Source organism: Lissotriton vulgaris, chromosome 8 (genome assembly GCF_964263255.1).
Source record: "Lissotriton vulgaris chromosome 8, aLisVul1.2, whole genome shotgun sequence".
In the NCBI taxonomy this organism is placed as follows: Eukaryota; Metazoa; Chordata; class Amphibia; order Caudata; family Salamandridae; genus Lissotriton; species Lissotriton vulgaris.
The window spans coordinates 1506919073-1506933797 of record NC_141696.1 but is presented as its reverse complement, the minus strand read 5'-3'; the positions used below and the strand labels follow the sequence as shown (position 1 = coordinate 1506933797).

General features: G+C 42.6%; 1 protein-coding gene across 3 annotated transcripts in view; it reads right to left on the bottom strand.

Annotated features, from left to right (window-relative positions):
* Positions 1-14725, bottom strand: part of NDC80 (NDC80 kinetochore complex component) — a 288742-nt gene that overhangs the window by 19524 nt on the left and 254493 nt on the right. For all 3 annotated transcript variants that reach the window (XM_086935612.1, XM_086935611.1, XM_086935613.1), the window contains exons 12-13: positions 11842-11994; positions 5988-6077 (exon numbers count right to left, since the gene is read on the bottom strand). In XM_086935612.1, the coding sequence (XP_086791738.1) occupies positions 5988-6077; positions 11842-11994 (243 nt within the window). The remainder of the gene's footprint in view (positions 1-5987; positions 6078-11841; positions 11995-14725) is intronic.

Here is a 14725-nt window from a genome sequence, read left to right as displayed (position 1 = left end):
ACGTTGTGTTTCAGAAATATATTTTAAACATGATTTAAATTCAAAAATCACCAAAACATGTGTTAAAAATAATATTAGTTACCTTATTCGTCATGTAGCCTGTTAATAATCACAGCTAACATTTAAGGTAAATGACAATGCATAACATTCTCGTGAAAGAAAGAATATATATTGGTTAGCACACTTTGCTACTGGTTCCCCGTGTACTTGCCATGGATGTTCCAAATAAAAGGTCCTGTTTTGGTATGCCCTATGGTTTGCCTGTGTTAGCTTTGTACGTGATCTCCCAACGTGACTGCATGTTTGATTGAGCATGCTCACCAACCCGGTTAGCTGCGTCGTGTCACCGACTGAGAACTACTACAGTAAGTGTTGCGCGCGCTTGGGCTGCAGTGTGTTTGACCGTAAATACATGCTCATTGCTACTGCTCGTGGTTATGCGCCAGAGTAATATGTCGTGTTGCCCGAGTGGGCATAACTACTTGTACGATATTGACAGGCGAAAAACACTTGTTACTGACTTGCGCATAAATCACTGTTAGTGGTTTGTAGTCAGTAGCGTGTTTGGTATTTGTAAATTTTGTCACGTCTGGAGTTTAAGGCTTTGTATAATACTAGCGCGTGTGTTTATCACGCTGGCCATCCAAGAGATGTCTCTATAAGTGGACTGAGTGGACGGGAGGTACATGAGGCAAAGTGGCTGCATATGAAACGTGAGGTGTAAAATATGGTGATAAGTGCTATGTGCTCAGACATGTTAACTGTTTAAAATGTGCTTAAATTGTGCCCCTGGGTGACCCGTGAATTTAGTAGTAGATGAACTGCAGATGTTACACGAATGGTGTTTCGGGAGAGGAGGACATACAAAGGGTGTATTCTAGTAACATGGTTATAAGTGGACACTTAAGGCTTCGTCCGCATTCAGACCGAATGGGATCTTGGAGTTAAGGAGTATAATATACCTTGACTCCAAGCGGCGCAGAGCTAGGGGGCGATTGCCTCCTCTCATGTTTTTCGGAATGCTATCAATTACAAAGTACTGGATGTTTTTAGCATTACCATTGTGACTCTCATGTATATGTCGCGCTACGGGGTACGTAGGATCATTATTGGCGATTGCTCGCAGATGCTGTAAGATCCGTACGTGTGCCGGGTGAATCGTGGAACCTACATATTTTTTCCCACATGAACATGATAGCACATAAACTGCAAATTCTGTTTTGCATGTAAACACGTCTCTCAGAACATATGGTTTAATTCTGAAAGGGACTTGTACTTTGGTAGTGTTCACACCATGGGTGCAGGCTTTGCATTTGGAACACTTTTTAAAGCCCCTTTGTGAATCTAACCAGTTCTTTGTCTTTTTGAGAGCTGGCGCATTGCATACCAGTTCTTCTCTCATAGATTTAGCTTTCCTGAAAGTTATTAATGGGCTAGTGCCCACCGATTCACCTATGCTAGGGTCTCCCCGAACTAACGGCCAGTGTCTGGTCAGGATTTTGCGTAGGTTACTGTGGTATCTATTGTAGCCTGTTATTAGTCTAGGAGGATCTTTACTATTGGGCCCGGTTGTGGTCTTTGTACTGGTCATGGGGAAAATAAGATCTTTCCTGTTTTTACCCTTACATTTGTCATCGGCCCTCTGGCAAGTGCTGTTAGTGTACCCTCTTTTTCTTAACCTGTTAAACAGCTCTAGTTTGGCATTGGAGAGTCCCTCCTTGGTGCTGCAATTTCGTGTCATTCTCAAGCACTCTGCATAGGGAATCGACTGTTTTAATGGTGTTGGATGGAAGCTATGCGCGTGTAACAGAGCATTACCTGCAGTGGGTTTTCTATACGTTCGTGTCTGTATTTTGTTGTCTTGCACATACAGTTCTAAGTCAAGGAATTGGATCTTGTGGGCATTTGTGTTACATGTGAACTTTAGGTTTAGTGCATTTTCATTTAGTGCCAATGCGAAAATTTCTGCTTCTTCAACACTTCCTTGCCATAAAATGAAAATGTCGTCAATATATCTTTTGTACATCACAACATTGTTGACCATAATGTCTCTGTGTTGGACTCTCAGGACCTGCTCCTCCCACCAGCCCATGTGTAGATTTGCATAGCTGGGGGAGAAGCAAGTACCCATGGCTGATCCTTGGAGCTGTTTATAATGAAGCCTATCAAAAATAAAGATGTTATTTGTCAGACACCACTCCGCCATTTCCAATACCATTTGTGTATGCTGATACAGTTCAATGGGTCTGTTTCCGAGGTAGAATTTCATGGCATTGAGGCCGTCTCGATGTCTAATGCTCGTATAGAGTGACTGGACATCCAGTGTCATGAAAATATATATATTCAAACACTTCCTCCGGCTCGCCAAAGAACTGGGGCACACTTCTTTAGTTTTCCACAACAGGATTTTATTCACGATCTTTTCAACATGAAAGCGAGTGATCAAAGCGTTTCGATGCTGCTGGCATCTTGCACGCGATTGTGAGCCCCAGTTCTTTGGCGAGCCGAAGGAAGTGTTTGAATATTGAAACGGCGTGGTTCTGCCGTAGGGAGAGGCACCCATAACGAGCGTGTAACGGCTGGGAAACCTGAACCGCTGCGAGATATATATATACAGTCCCCAGGGGGTGCAGCCCCGCGGGCCCACAAAGGGTCGGGAAGGGAGCCTCACGGACCCCTCCCTTTCAAATTAATATGGCCCAGCGGGATGGGGTCCCTGAAACGTGCTAAGGCTCAGGGAGACGCAGGACAACCTCACCAATTATTATATTTCGGCACCAGGGGATGGGGTCCCAGGGCCTCAAACAGGCTTGGGGACTGGGGCAGTGGGACCAGAATCTGCTCTGAGTGGGGGCCACACGCATGTCCTGCCCCTCAAATAATCATTTAAATCGACCTCCGGGGCAATTAAAAGTAAAACAAATGATGGTGGCCCCAAAATTGTTTTTTTTTTGTGCTATCCAGTGAGAGTGTATAAAAAGATTGCGGCCCAGGGCCCCATCCTCCCCAAGGGCTTTAGATGCACATTTCTTTAATACTGAACCACATTACGAAAAGCATACTTTCTGAGTAATGTTTGAGCCTAATGTGGTGTAATTTCGTTCAGTTGTTTTGGCTATATAGGAGAGCAAAGTTTCCGAAGGGAAATCACATGGGAAATCGATGTTTTGGGACCCCCTTTTTCCTTGGTTCCTCGCTTGAAGGATCAGCACAAAAAGTTCCATTAAGGAGCTGAAGTGAGTGAATCTTTTTATTAGAAAGCTTTCTGCAGATTCGAACAGCTTCAAAATTATTTAAAAAAATCAAAATATTACTTTCCTGTGGAAAGTCAGACTACAATTACGTTATCTATCAGACACTCATGAATTTCTACATTACTGAAAGGCAGCGAGGTTCACACATACATCCACTTTTTGCATTTTTGTATTTAAGTCAACTGATGCACAAGACATTATCCTTCGAATATTTAATCTACAGTACATATGGAGAGTTGTTCTGGCTTTTGAACTGTATTAACGTTTTAGAAAATCTCCAGCCAAGGATGTCCAGAAAAATGGGCTGCATGTTCGAATATGGGCCTATATCAATCACCGAAGCAGCATCTTGAGAACCCGCCCCCTCTTCATTACTGATCAATGCTGGACAGGTGGCTCGAAAGATTCAGCCTCCTTAATTGTATATACCCATGGTTGCAAACCTGTTTTTTAAATCAACTACATTCATGTGTACTTTCATATTTATTTTTTGGATCAAAGAATATATATTTAGGAAAGGAGAATACCTAATTAAAACAAGCACTGGCGTTGCCAATAGGTTTCGCATTTGGAAAGTTGGAGCTATTGGTTTTGTAAATGACATTTTATATTTATATATTGTTATTGACAATGCCAATAACGATATATAAATATAAAATGTCATTTTCAAAACCAATAGCTCCAACTTTCCAAATACGAAACCTATTGGCAACGGCAGTGCTTGTTTTGCTTACAGTGTGGCAGGCGGATTAGGGAGAGGCGTGGAGGGAAGCCGGATGGGGGCGGGAGAGCCTGGTGGGGGGGCGGGAATGCGAGCGAGGGGAGGAGAAGTGTGGCAGGCGGATTAGGGAGATGCGTGGAGGGAAGCCGGATTGGGGCGGGAGAGCCTGGTGGGGGGGGCAGGCATGCGAGCGAGGGGAGAAGTGTGGCAGGCGGATTAGGGAGATGCGCGTGCTTGTGTGGTCACGTGACCCGCTTTTGTGGTCACGTGACCCGCTTTTGTGGTCACGTGACTCACATGCACTGTGAAAAAACCGCAGTGGTTTGATGAGTCGATGGAGCACTTGAATTCTCGCCTATTACATTCGCAAGCGAATGATAATAGGCGAAAACTAAAAATACCTGACGCAGGCAGGCGACAGTAATTCTGTGTGCACGAAAACAAATTAAACTTTTAGATTTTTTTTTAACAAAACCATAAACTCTCTAGAATACATCAATGCTTACTGCAAGAACAAGTGACGTATGCACCCTTTTGTCCTAAGTGCAAGTATTGAAAACACAAGAGAAACACCTATTGGCTGGTTTAGAAAACACCAATTTCACTTTCAATTCAATATAGCAGTCTCAATCGCTGTTATATGTGGAACACAGATTCATTTGGTAAATTTTTGAAGTTTCACAAAAACAGCCAGTTTGTTTCATTCAGTCGGAGGGGGGGGGGGAGGAGGAGGGTGTGTGATCTCCAACCTTTCCACCGATAACAGCTACTTCTGTTCAATGTTAATCATCTGGAGCTACTATATTTAGTATAGTAAACATATCAAACCAGATTACATTAGTTACCACACTATGCACGTTAACAAGCAGTAAACATGTCCATGCGTTAGGCAGGGTTGCCAACAGTTCTGTCAAAAAGGGTTTGGCAATTTGGGATTCCTTGTCATGGGTAATATGTAATAGCCATAGCTGCAGTGCTCCTGGCACTAAAGTAATAACATTAGTAATAATTCTCCCCAATGTCAAATGAATTATCAATCAATAGCAGATTTATATTTATTTTGGAAATTCAACCCTTTTTCACATAACATCAGCTAATGAGTACAAAACACACATTTCTGCCTCAAATACACTCTTTGCAATCTTGGTAGCCATATTATTCTATCCAAGCAAAAGCTTCTGGTTTATTAGGCTGGACTGCACACAGGAGAGCTACTTACAGATAGCTGGAGAGCTACCAGTAGCTCACGAGCTACTGGTTGGAGAAGCCGGTCCGATAATGGACTTTTTAAAGGCTTACGTACACTGTGCAACCCAAAAAGATGTCACTTTTCAGACCCAGAGTTTATATCCAGAGCAAAACCCATATTTGTTTTATCACCTGTCGTAGACTGTAGAAGTATCCATGTCTGGCAGCAACTAATTGGATAAACAGAGAAAACTAAGTGGATCCGCCCTTATCTTTTAGAGCTGTATAGGTTTCTGAACACACTTTTCCCAAGCAGCTGCAATAATATCTTGCCCCAACGTGAGCAGGAAAGTCCATGGTCAGTTTTGCTGTGTTAGTAAACAGGGTGTGAGAAAAGCATGCCTGGCCTTACAAAGACCAACCTATGCGCTGTGTCAAGCAATGGCATAGTGGTGGGTCAGCTCTTTCCTAGGAGTAGGAAATCCGACTGCGTAAGGTAAGCAAGTCATAGATGTAGCTGTATCATTCACTGAAGCATTACTGACCAGCTCAGCGCTAGACCGGTGGTGAGAAAGATTTAGTTTCTTTAGTCTTGAATACGGATTGTAGGACTAGTGCATGCTTTTCTTTGTAGATCAACTCAACTCCAAACAATTTATTAGATCATATATTTTTGGATGAAATATTTGATATACGAATGGCCAATAACGCACTTAAGTTCTCAAAACAGGATGAAATTTACAAGATGCCCCAATACTTCAACAACACTTAAAACAAAGTCTTCTTTGCGTTATAAGGCCTGGCGACAAAAAATTGAAACTCACATGTTCCAAAATTTCCTCTATACTGATTTTGCGGTTGTTGGCGACTGTGATTTCACCTTCGATGTGATTCATCAGCTTCATCAGCGGAGCCTGCAAATTACAAATCCACAGCTTACATTTTCACTTTCTTTGCGATGTAATACTGTACCGCATACAAACATGGAAAAGTGTATGCACTGTGAAGTGGAATAAACACAAGAAAAGTACACTTACTTACTGGCTCCCTTATCCCTCCCTACTGTACCTTTGTATGATTAGAATTATTTTTCCTATGACAGACGCATACAGAAGGGTCCACAAGAATGAAACAGGAGACCTGAGGGCAAAAATGGCACAACCCACATTCTGTCCTTGCCCAACAGAAGCATGTTCAGTCTCACTGCCTAAGTTTGCTTTTAGTACTCCGCTACATTAAAATAGCATACATAGAGACACTCAGTCGGTTGGAAGGCTGCTGGGTCAAGTGAAGGAGTAATTCAAACAGTATTACCAGAAGTTATAAACTTTAGTAACTAGAAGTTGTTTCCCTTACATTCTAGCCCCTCCTCTAGAGTATGAAAGACTCCTGGGGTAAGACTAATGTCAACAGAAAGGATAAACTGTCCCAGAGAGGGTGCACTGCAGAAGAGAGTCACAGAAAGGCCACTAAAACTGCCTTGGACTCAGCAGTGCAGATATTGATCTATGGAAGTGTATGAATATTATCAAACGTAGAGCATCTTAGAATGCATGGTTTTATGAGAGGTCGAGGAATGCTATGGTACAGGTAACTCCAGAATGCAAGATACAACCCAGGTGCAAAAGATGTCTAAGAATGTTTGCTGGTCATGCTCTTGAAGGAACAAAGCTGTCTGATATCTGGGTTAAAATAAGTTCCTTTAGCAAAAAACAAAAGGGAAGTGAAAACACTGAGTGGAATCTGTGTAAAGAACAACTTACAGTAACACTCTTTCTGGAAGAGAATTTATCTAGCCGCAGATTCCTCACCCACCCCGACTGGATTCTATCCATTAATATGATCTCAAGTCTAGGAATCTGCACACTGTTCACAACCAAAGATTACCACCTGTTCAATAGATACGAAAGCAGTACCTATACAAATGTGGGTCTCTGAATTGACCCAAACTAGAAAGTCCTGCATTGACGAGGGACGGAGGGAGATCCAGACGAGGACAGGGGAAGAAGAAATAGAATATCAATCACATCGAGAGCAGCAGACGGGCACAGATTAACTTGACTTAGTCTGTGCTTGGTACGTGCTCCACAGAAAGGAACAGAAGTGACTCTTGGCTTCCATGGGCCAATTAGGAGACTACAAACAGGAGTGACACTGAAGCCAACAAATGGTAAGCAATGGGCAGGCTCCAAGCCTTTTTTTATACAAAATTAGTGTCTAGGAAGGGAGTGCATGCAGCGCATGCACGGTCCCAGGCTCAACCTAAAAAACAAAAAGCAATTTATGAGAAGACCTAGCCTGGTATTTAATCTCTGTCATTACAGCACAGCGAATGAGACAAGATAAATACAAAGTTGACCGGCATCTTTCACTACCTACAAAAAACCGTCTTGGTCGCACACCACTGTTTGGTGAACTTCTGCTCTGGAGGGTTTTAGTGATTCAAAATGAATGTGCAGCTGCCTCTTGCGGCAGTTCTGAATAACAAAGTCTCAAATAATAACTGATCTTTGAATATCACAATTGCTTTTTACAGACCGATTGTACCCCTTAAATAATGTAATTGTTTTGCTGCGATTTTAAACATTATATTTATTCCATTTTCCATTTGGTGATGCAAAAATACTTTACAAGCATTTTCCCTGAAATCAGTCTGTCAATTTCAGCTTCTGCTACTAGGTGTAAGGTCCTCGAAACCTGCTTTTCTTAACAGAAACTAGATTGCTTTATTTTTGGGAGTGCATACCCTGCTCTCCTCCCAATTATTAATTCAATTCCTTATACTCAGAAAAGAAACAACGTACAATGAAAGCGAGAATCTTTGGTAGGAGTTCTTTCAAGGAAAAGTTTTAAACTTTTACATTCTTTATATACATTTACAGATTACATCCTGTAGCAAAATGGGACATGTATGGACAATAAATAGAAGGTATAGGGACAAACTCTCCCATTGATGTACCAATGAGAGGAAGGTGAACTGATATCTGAGAGATGAGATTATTGAAATAACTTATTCAACACTCATGTCAAACAGAGGCTGCTGCATTTTCAGATGGTCTGTACATTCCGAACAGACATTATGGAGGTGTCTTTTAGATTCCAGTACATTTTAGTTGCGCTCTACCACAGTCATCACTTTAGTAAACACAGTAGTTGTGAAGCTCAGGTGCCTGGCAGAACCTAATACAACAAATGCACTACCCAAGCCACCAACTGGAGAAACTTTTAATGGCACCACTAAGATTTTACGGTGGGTATTTAATTTTGGCTACATTTGAATTGCACTAAGACTACATTTTGAGTTGCACTAAAGAAGATACAAAACAAAACTAGGAAGATGAATGTAATGAATAAAGACATTCTTTTGAAATAAACCTGCGGAGTCTGCGCATCATGTTAGATAGGAACTAAAAATGTGGAAAACCATATAACTTTGTATACTGAAATGTTGTGCTGGACCACAGGAGTTTTATATCTTGGGAATTGTAAGTAAAGAATAAGTCTCTTGACTAAAAGCAGGAAAGAATAAGTCTATCTAGTTGCCAACAATCAAAAACATGGAATAGAACCAGGAAACTGCTAGAACGCCCTGAGGTTCCGGACGTGCTGTATTTCCAGAACAGAACTATAGAGACTGCATGTTAGTTTCAGAGAGGTGGGATGCACGAGGAGAAACCAGACTCCCAGGTGATCGACTGGATTAACACTAGAATCAGCCACAGGAGTGAGCAAGTCGTTTGAAGGGTTAGGCCAATCACACCATATTGGCCAAACAGTTATGGTGTTTAGTTCTGCTCCAGCCTGGTCAAATCACAGTATCTCCGGTGCTACGACACGGCCATACCTTACTTGATCTGATAGCTCTCAGGTCACCAAACACATTCATTCGATAAAATGCCACCTTCAGGAATGCATTTTTAGGTGTGGCATATACCGATGTTTAGCTGTCTCCCAGAGCTCATATGCATACGAATAAATAATAGAGCTGGGGAATGGGCAGCCATCACCCATTCATTTGTTGCAGTGCCATTCACATTTTGGAGTAGCCCATGAGATCCATTCATTGATTAGAGCATCAAAGTGACATCATTCTCCCTGCCACCAGTAGCACACTTTAAATCAAGCCCTGCTGTCACAGTAATAGTTTTGAACCTCACTGCTATACCAAAACATTTGTATAAAGAACTAACAAATGCTACTGCTACATCACACAACACACACGCCTTGAAACCTATCCGATAACTCACCTAGCTCAAGTGTTTCAAGGCCATATTCTCATATTAGTTTATTTTTACGAAGCCCATGAACCGATGTTTTAGCCTGGCTGATGAGGGTTATGAACCCGATACCAGTCCTAGGATGCTTGTTTCCGGTCCAGGGAAGACATGGCTCGGCAGTTCGGGCTGGACTGTTCCCATGAGGCACAGGTCAGACTGATTTGCATATGGCCATGTCTGAACTGGGGTGGCTGAGTGGGCTAAAGAATGATGATGGATTAAACCCAGATCAGTTGACTGGGGGTGAGTTTTTGATTTGCTCAAACGCTCCGTCCATCATCCCCTTTGGTATCGCTTCGTTTTATCTAGGCAGAAAAGGATGATTATTTACACCTAGTGTTATGACCATCACATACAGTTAGGCCAGTGGTTGAGTGCCCTCACAGAGAACTTTGGCCAATGACACAGTGAAACTGTTGATCCCTAGATCTGCCTCATCTGATCCTTCTTAAGGAATCACTACACGCCAAGAATGCCATCACCTGTGCTGCTTTCTCCCATGTTGACTGCACTGAGCCACTAAGCAATGTTGGTGACGGGACGAGAGAGGTTTGGGCTTTCGGGTCGGATGCAGGATGTTTGAGTGCGTCACAGTATTTGGAAGATCCCAGAAGTACAGCTGTACTAATATAACCAAAAGACAGTACCAACGCCAGCGGTGAGCTCAGGCTCACAAGCATCTTGGGCATGTCATGCACCATGAATGTGTTTTAAGAGAGTGGAGTGAGAGGTGATCTTACGTTGAGGAAGTAAATGTGGGAGACAGACCAGAAGAGCATTACCTGACAGAAATGAAATCTATTTAGCAACCTAAGGAGCATAATAAAAAGAGAACTATTGGATCTTTCCAAGACCTAGAAATGTCCTCTGTTACTGGAGAATGAAGCCAAGTATGGAGCTACAAAATGGTCATGAAGGGAAGCTAGGTCTGAAACACTATCCAATGAACACACCGTTAAAGGCTGTGACAAGAAGCCAGACAGCCGTCCTAAAGCTAAGACAAACTAGTTAATTTACAGGTATAAAGTATCTACCTTCTTGGATCTTTATGGGCAGGGCTGATGGATTTCCAATTAGTCAAATAAGCTTTGATACGACTGGGCTTCAAGATGGGCATCATGTAAGACACTGGAGGGGACTGGGTATGGGGCAATAGGGCTAAACTTTGTAGCCAAATCATAGAGGGTATATGGTCAGATGTTGGTACTTGGGCTAAACAAAGTTCAGCCAAACGTAGGGGGTGACGCAACAACACCACTAATTGGATTAAAAACACATTCTGATTGATTGAAATGTGTGCATTTTAAAAAGGAAAGATCAGATTCTGATGTTACCATTCCATAACTTCAATAACTTCAGAAAGCAAACATACCCTTTTCCCATCACCAAGACATGTCAGAACTTGGTGATGAAGTCCAAAGAGGAGGAAAGGTAAATAACCAATGGGCGGCTGGTGCAGCAGAGTGATTAGAACAATTTCCTGATACATCATACCAATAGGTTGTGCATGTTGACAATGTCCAATGTCCAATTCAACTTTAAATATCATTACAAACAATTAAGTCATAAGTCATAAGAAGAGTTGCAGGATGTAGTGATAGGAGGAAGATGATTAGGAGGAGGAATAACAATTGTTTCTAGCTCTGCGCTACTCCAACCTTCATTGGCACCAGTTACTCTTTATCAAACGATCTTTGGGGATCAGACAGGTTCTTTAAACGGTTGCAAACGGAAGCTTGAGACTATTCAGCTATCACAGGACAGACAGGAGGGGATTTACTGAAGGTACCCGTCATCATTTAAATAAGGAAACAAACCACTGCTGCATGCCTGGGAGGAAACAGCCTATTTAGGCCCCTCACTATGGAACACCATGCCCACAGCTCTGCGTAACGACACGGATTACATCCACTTCCGCAAATCCCTGAAGACATGGCTTTTCAATAAATAGTTCTGCCAGCCACTACCATTTGGTCTCCGATCTGCGTTGCGCCGGGAAACCCTTTTTGGGTAGCTGCTGCGCATTACAAATTGAATAAATAAAATATTGCATTTTCTTGCAGCCAGACACAGAAACACAACCTGCAAAAGAAGGAATTGGCAGGCAAATCAAGGGAAACTTCCTATCATAAACACCCTCCAGTACTACAAAGAGGACACTTTATTAGGTAACTTTAAATTATTATAGGTGTAGAAGTACAGTGTCTGATTCTTTACAGCTGCTCGAGATACTTTGTGCTCTGGAAAGTCCTAGTGCAAGATGCAACTGCCAGGAACAAAACGTTATATTATTATGGATCACCAAATACCATCAGAGATTTTAATTGTGAACATTTCATATTTTTCATTTCACACTCAGATGCTTAACATGCAAATTAGACAAACTCTTGATAATACTTACAATGATACTAGTTCGGTACTGAGTGAGACAAGTTGCGTCACTGTTTGGATTAAACTCAATCTGAAAATTGTGACCACTTGCATTTTCTGCTGATGAAGGGATTAATTTTAGCTTGCGAGCCACTTTATGATATTCTATTAGTTGGGCTTCGACCTGCAGAGGAAAGAAATTGTTATAATGCGTTGAATTCCCCAAGAAATTCAGTTAAAGCTAAGAACAACTTTTAAATCAAACTAAAAAAGTCAGTAAAACACATTTCACATTTGTTTTCTTCCATTTCATTCCTCTGGGTCATTCTCTAGCCATGGTCCATCATGCTCCCATTCATGACATTTCTAGCTTAACTCTACATTGGTGGTTTGAACTGTCCTGAAGCCAATCAAGTGCCATCTGCAATGGAAAACACTTGTTTCAAAGATGGGCTAGAAATGTGTCATCAGTCTTTGGGCTGAAAGTCTTTTCCGCCTCAGCTGAGCTGTGGCTCCTCCTTTTCTGGTCCGCAAGTGAAATTCACTGGTACCAGAGAGATCGGAATTGACCAGCCGGATGGATATCCACTCGTGGCACCTGAGGTGATGTCTACTTAGAAAATCACATGAAAACTCTAGCACTTGTGATCACATTGGGAAGTAGCCACTACAAATCAGATGGAATATAGAGGACATTTTCCTGGCAGTGCTTCAACATGAGCGCATTTTGCTCAAGAGCCTGAAGTCAAAGACCAACTCTGCCAAAGTTGTGCAAGAGCTTGTTCTTTTGTGCAGACCACACTAATGCCTGTGGTGTTGTCCCTCATATCTTTTCATGTGGTACCCCCAACAACATGGACTTAGGTTTTTACTTGAGACTCTAATGGGCGAGTAGTGCGCACTATTAACCCTGATTGACTGATCAATATTGGATTATGCTCCTCCGAGATAGACAATTGGTACTAACCACATTGAGCATGCTTCCGTGGATGTAGCAGGTGAGTCGATGGTCATCAATATTGTCTCTGGCCACAAGCAGGTGGGGCCAAGAGTGTATACGGTTAGTTTCTTAAGAGCGTCAATCCAGTAAGTCCACAATATCCCACCCTCCAACACTATCTTAACTGTTGACCACGTGGGGGAAATGAAATAGGCCACTATGTAGCTGCATTGCCAGGGGTGGACTACTGGTTTAAAGATTGTTACTTCTGAAAGAGGTATGAGTTTAGTAATATTTGTAAAATTTTAGAGAGGCTTTCTCTTTTTTTGATTTGGCCATGATTGTAACGAACTTCTTTTTAAATGTATGCATTTAGGACCGATCATGGGCCACAAAGAACTGCCTTGACCTTTCTTGTAGAAGCCAAATAAAACTGAAGACTCCTGAAGCGCTAAACATTAAGCATGGGCCATGGAATACGATTCATGATGGTTTACAAGCTAAGATTATTTGTGGAGAGGTAGACTCCTATAATGCAGGATGGTAGTGTCCTTTGAAGAGATAAACCTGTTTGAGGCTCTTTTAGACATCTGTTACTATGGGTAATCCAGACCGGTTGGCACGCTGGACCTCATGGTCATAACTAGTGTTCAGAAAGCAGTTTCACGAGTTTCTATGCCATGTGATGACAATTAAGGAGATGCACAATCGCCTTTTACTTTCCTGGGCTTTTAAAGACATTATTTTAATGAGTGTCAGATGTAAACATGATCACTGGGATGACCGCATGTTCCGGACAGTGACCCATCCTGAGCACTATGTTCTTTCTGACCATCTTTGCCATAATGGAAACTGGAGGAAACACGTAATGGAGACGTGTCCCATTCAAACCTGAAAGCAGCCCAGGTTACCTTTTAAGGGGGAATTCTCAGAAGCAAAAGTGGGCACCTTTATGGATGTTGCAAGTGGAACAGAGGTATGTATGACATGTTAGCAACTGGAAAGTACTTTGCCCACATTTTCGAGATGCATCTCCACTCATGGGTGGGTATTATCAGTCAGATGACCGCATCAGCCAAGTGTCTTCCTCCTCCTACTTCACTAGACGTGCTTCGGTTATAATGACATTGTTAGCAATCTCCAACACAAGTTCTCATCAGCCCGCTCAGTGTTTAATTAAGCCCACTTCCCAACTTATTTTGATGTAATGGAAAGGCTTCTTCAAGAAGCTATAAGTATCCAACCAGTGAAGGCTTCTCTCCTATCATCAAAGGGGCTTGGTAAGGACATCATCAAGGGACAGCAATACGTCAGACCATGCACTCCAAGGCTCCAGAACCTCCATGCCTATTAGTAGTCACTTCAATGGAGATGGCCTCAGTTTGAAGACTTTCAGCAGCCTTACTAATACATGAAAAAGAACCAATTGATGGACAGAATGCTGGATAATGCAAACATTCACCCCCAGTCACAAGGATCTGGGTTTAATCCATCATTTTTTTGCTCACCACACCACCCCAGTTTGGACCCAGCCATATGCAATTCAGTTTTGATCCTGTTTCTTGTGGGAACAGTCCAGCCCGAACTGCCAAGCCAGGCCCTCACTGAACCGGAAACAAGCATCCTGGGACCGGTTTCAGGGCATCACCCTTTATCAGCCAGGCTAGCTTGAATCCAGTAGTGTAGGTAGCACGGGACCCACGTCTGGGCATTCCCTTCCCACCTAGGGCGACATATGCAAAAGAAACAATTGATGGACGGAATGCTGGACAATGCAAACATTCACCCCCAGTCACAAGGATCTGGGTTTAATCCATCATACTTTTGCTCACCACACCACCCCAGTTTGGGCCCAGCCATATGCAAATCAGTCATGACCCTGTTCCTTGAGGGAACAGTCCAGCCCGACCTGCCAAGCCAGGCCCTCACTGGACCGGAAACAAGCATCCTGGGACCGGTTTCAGGGCATCACCCT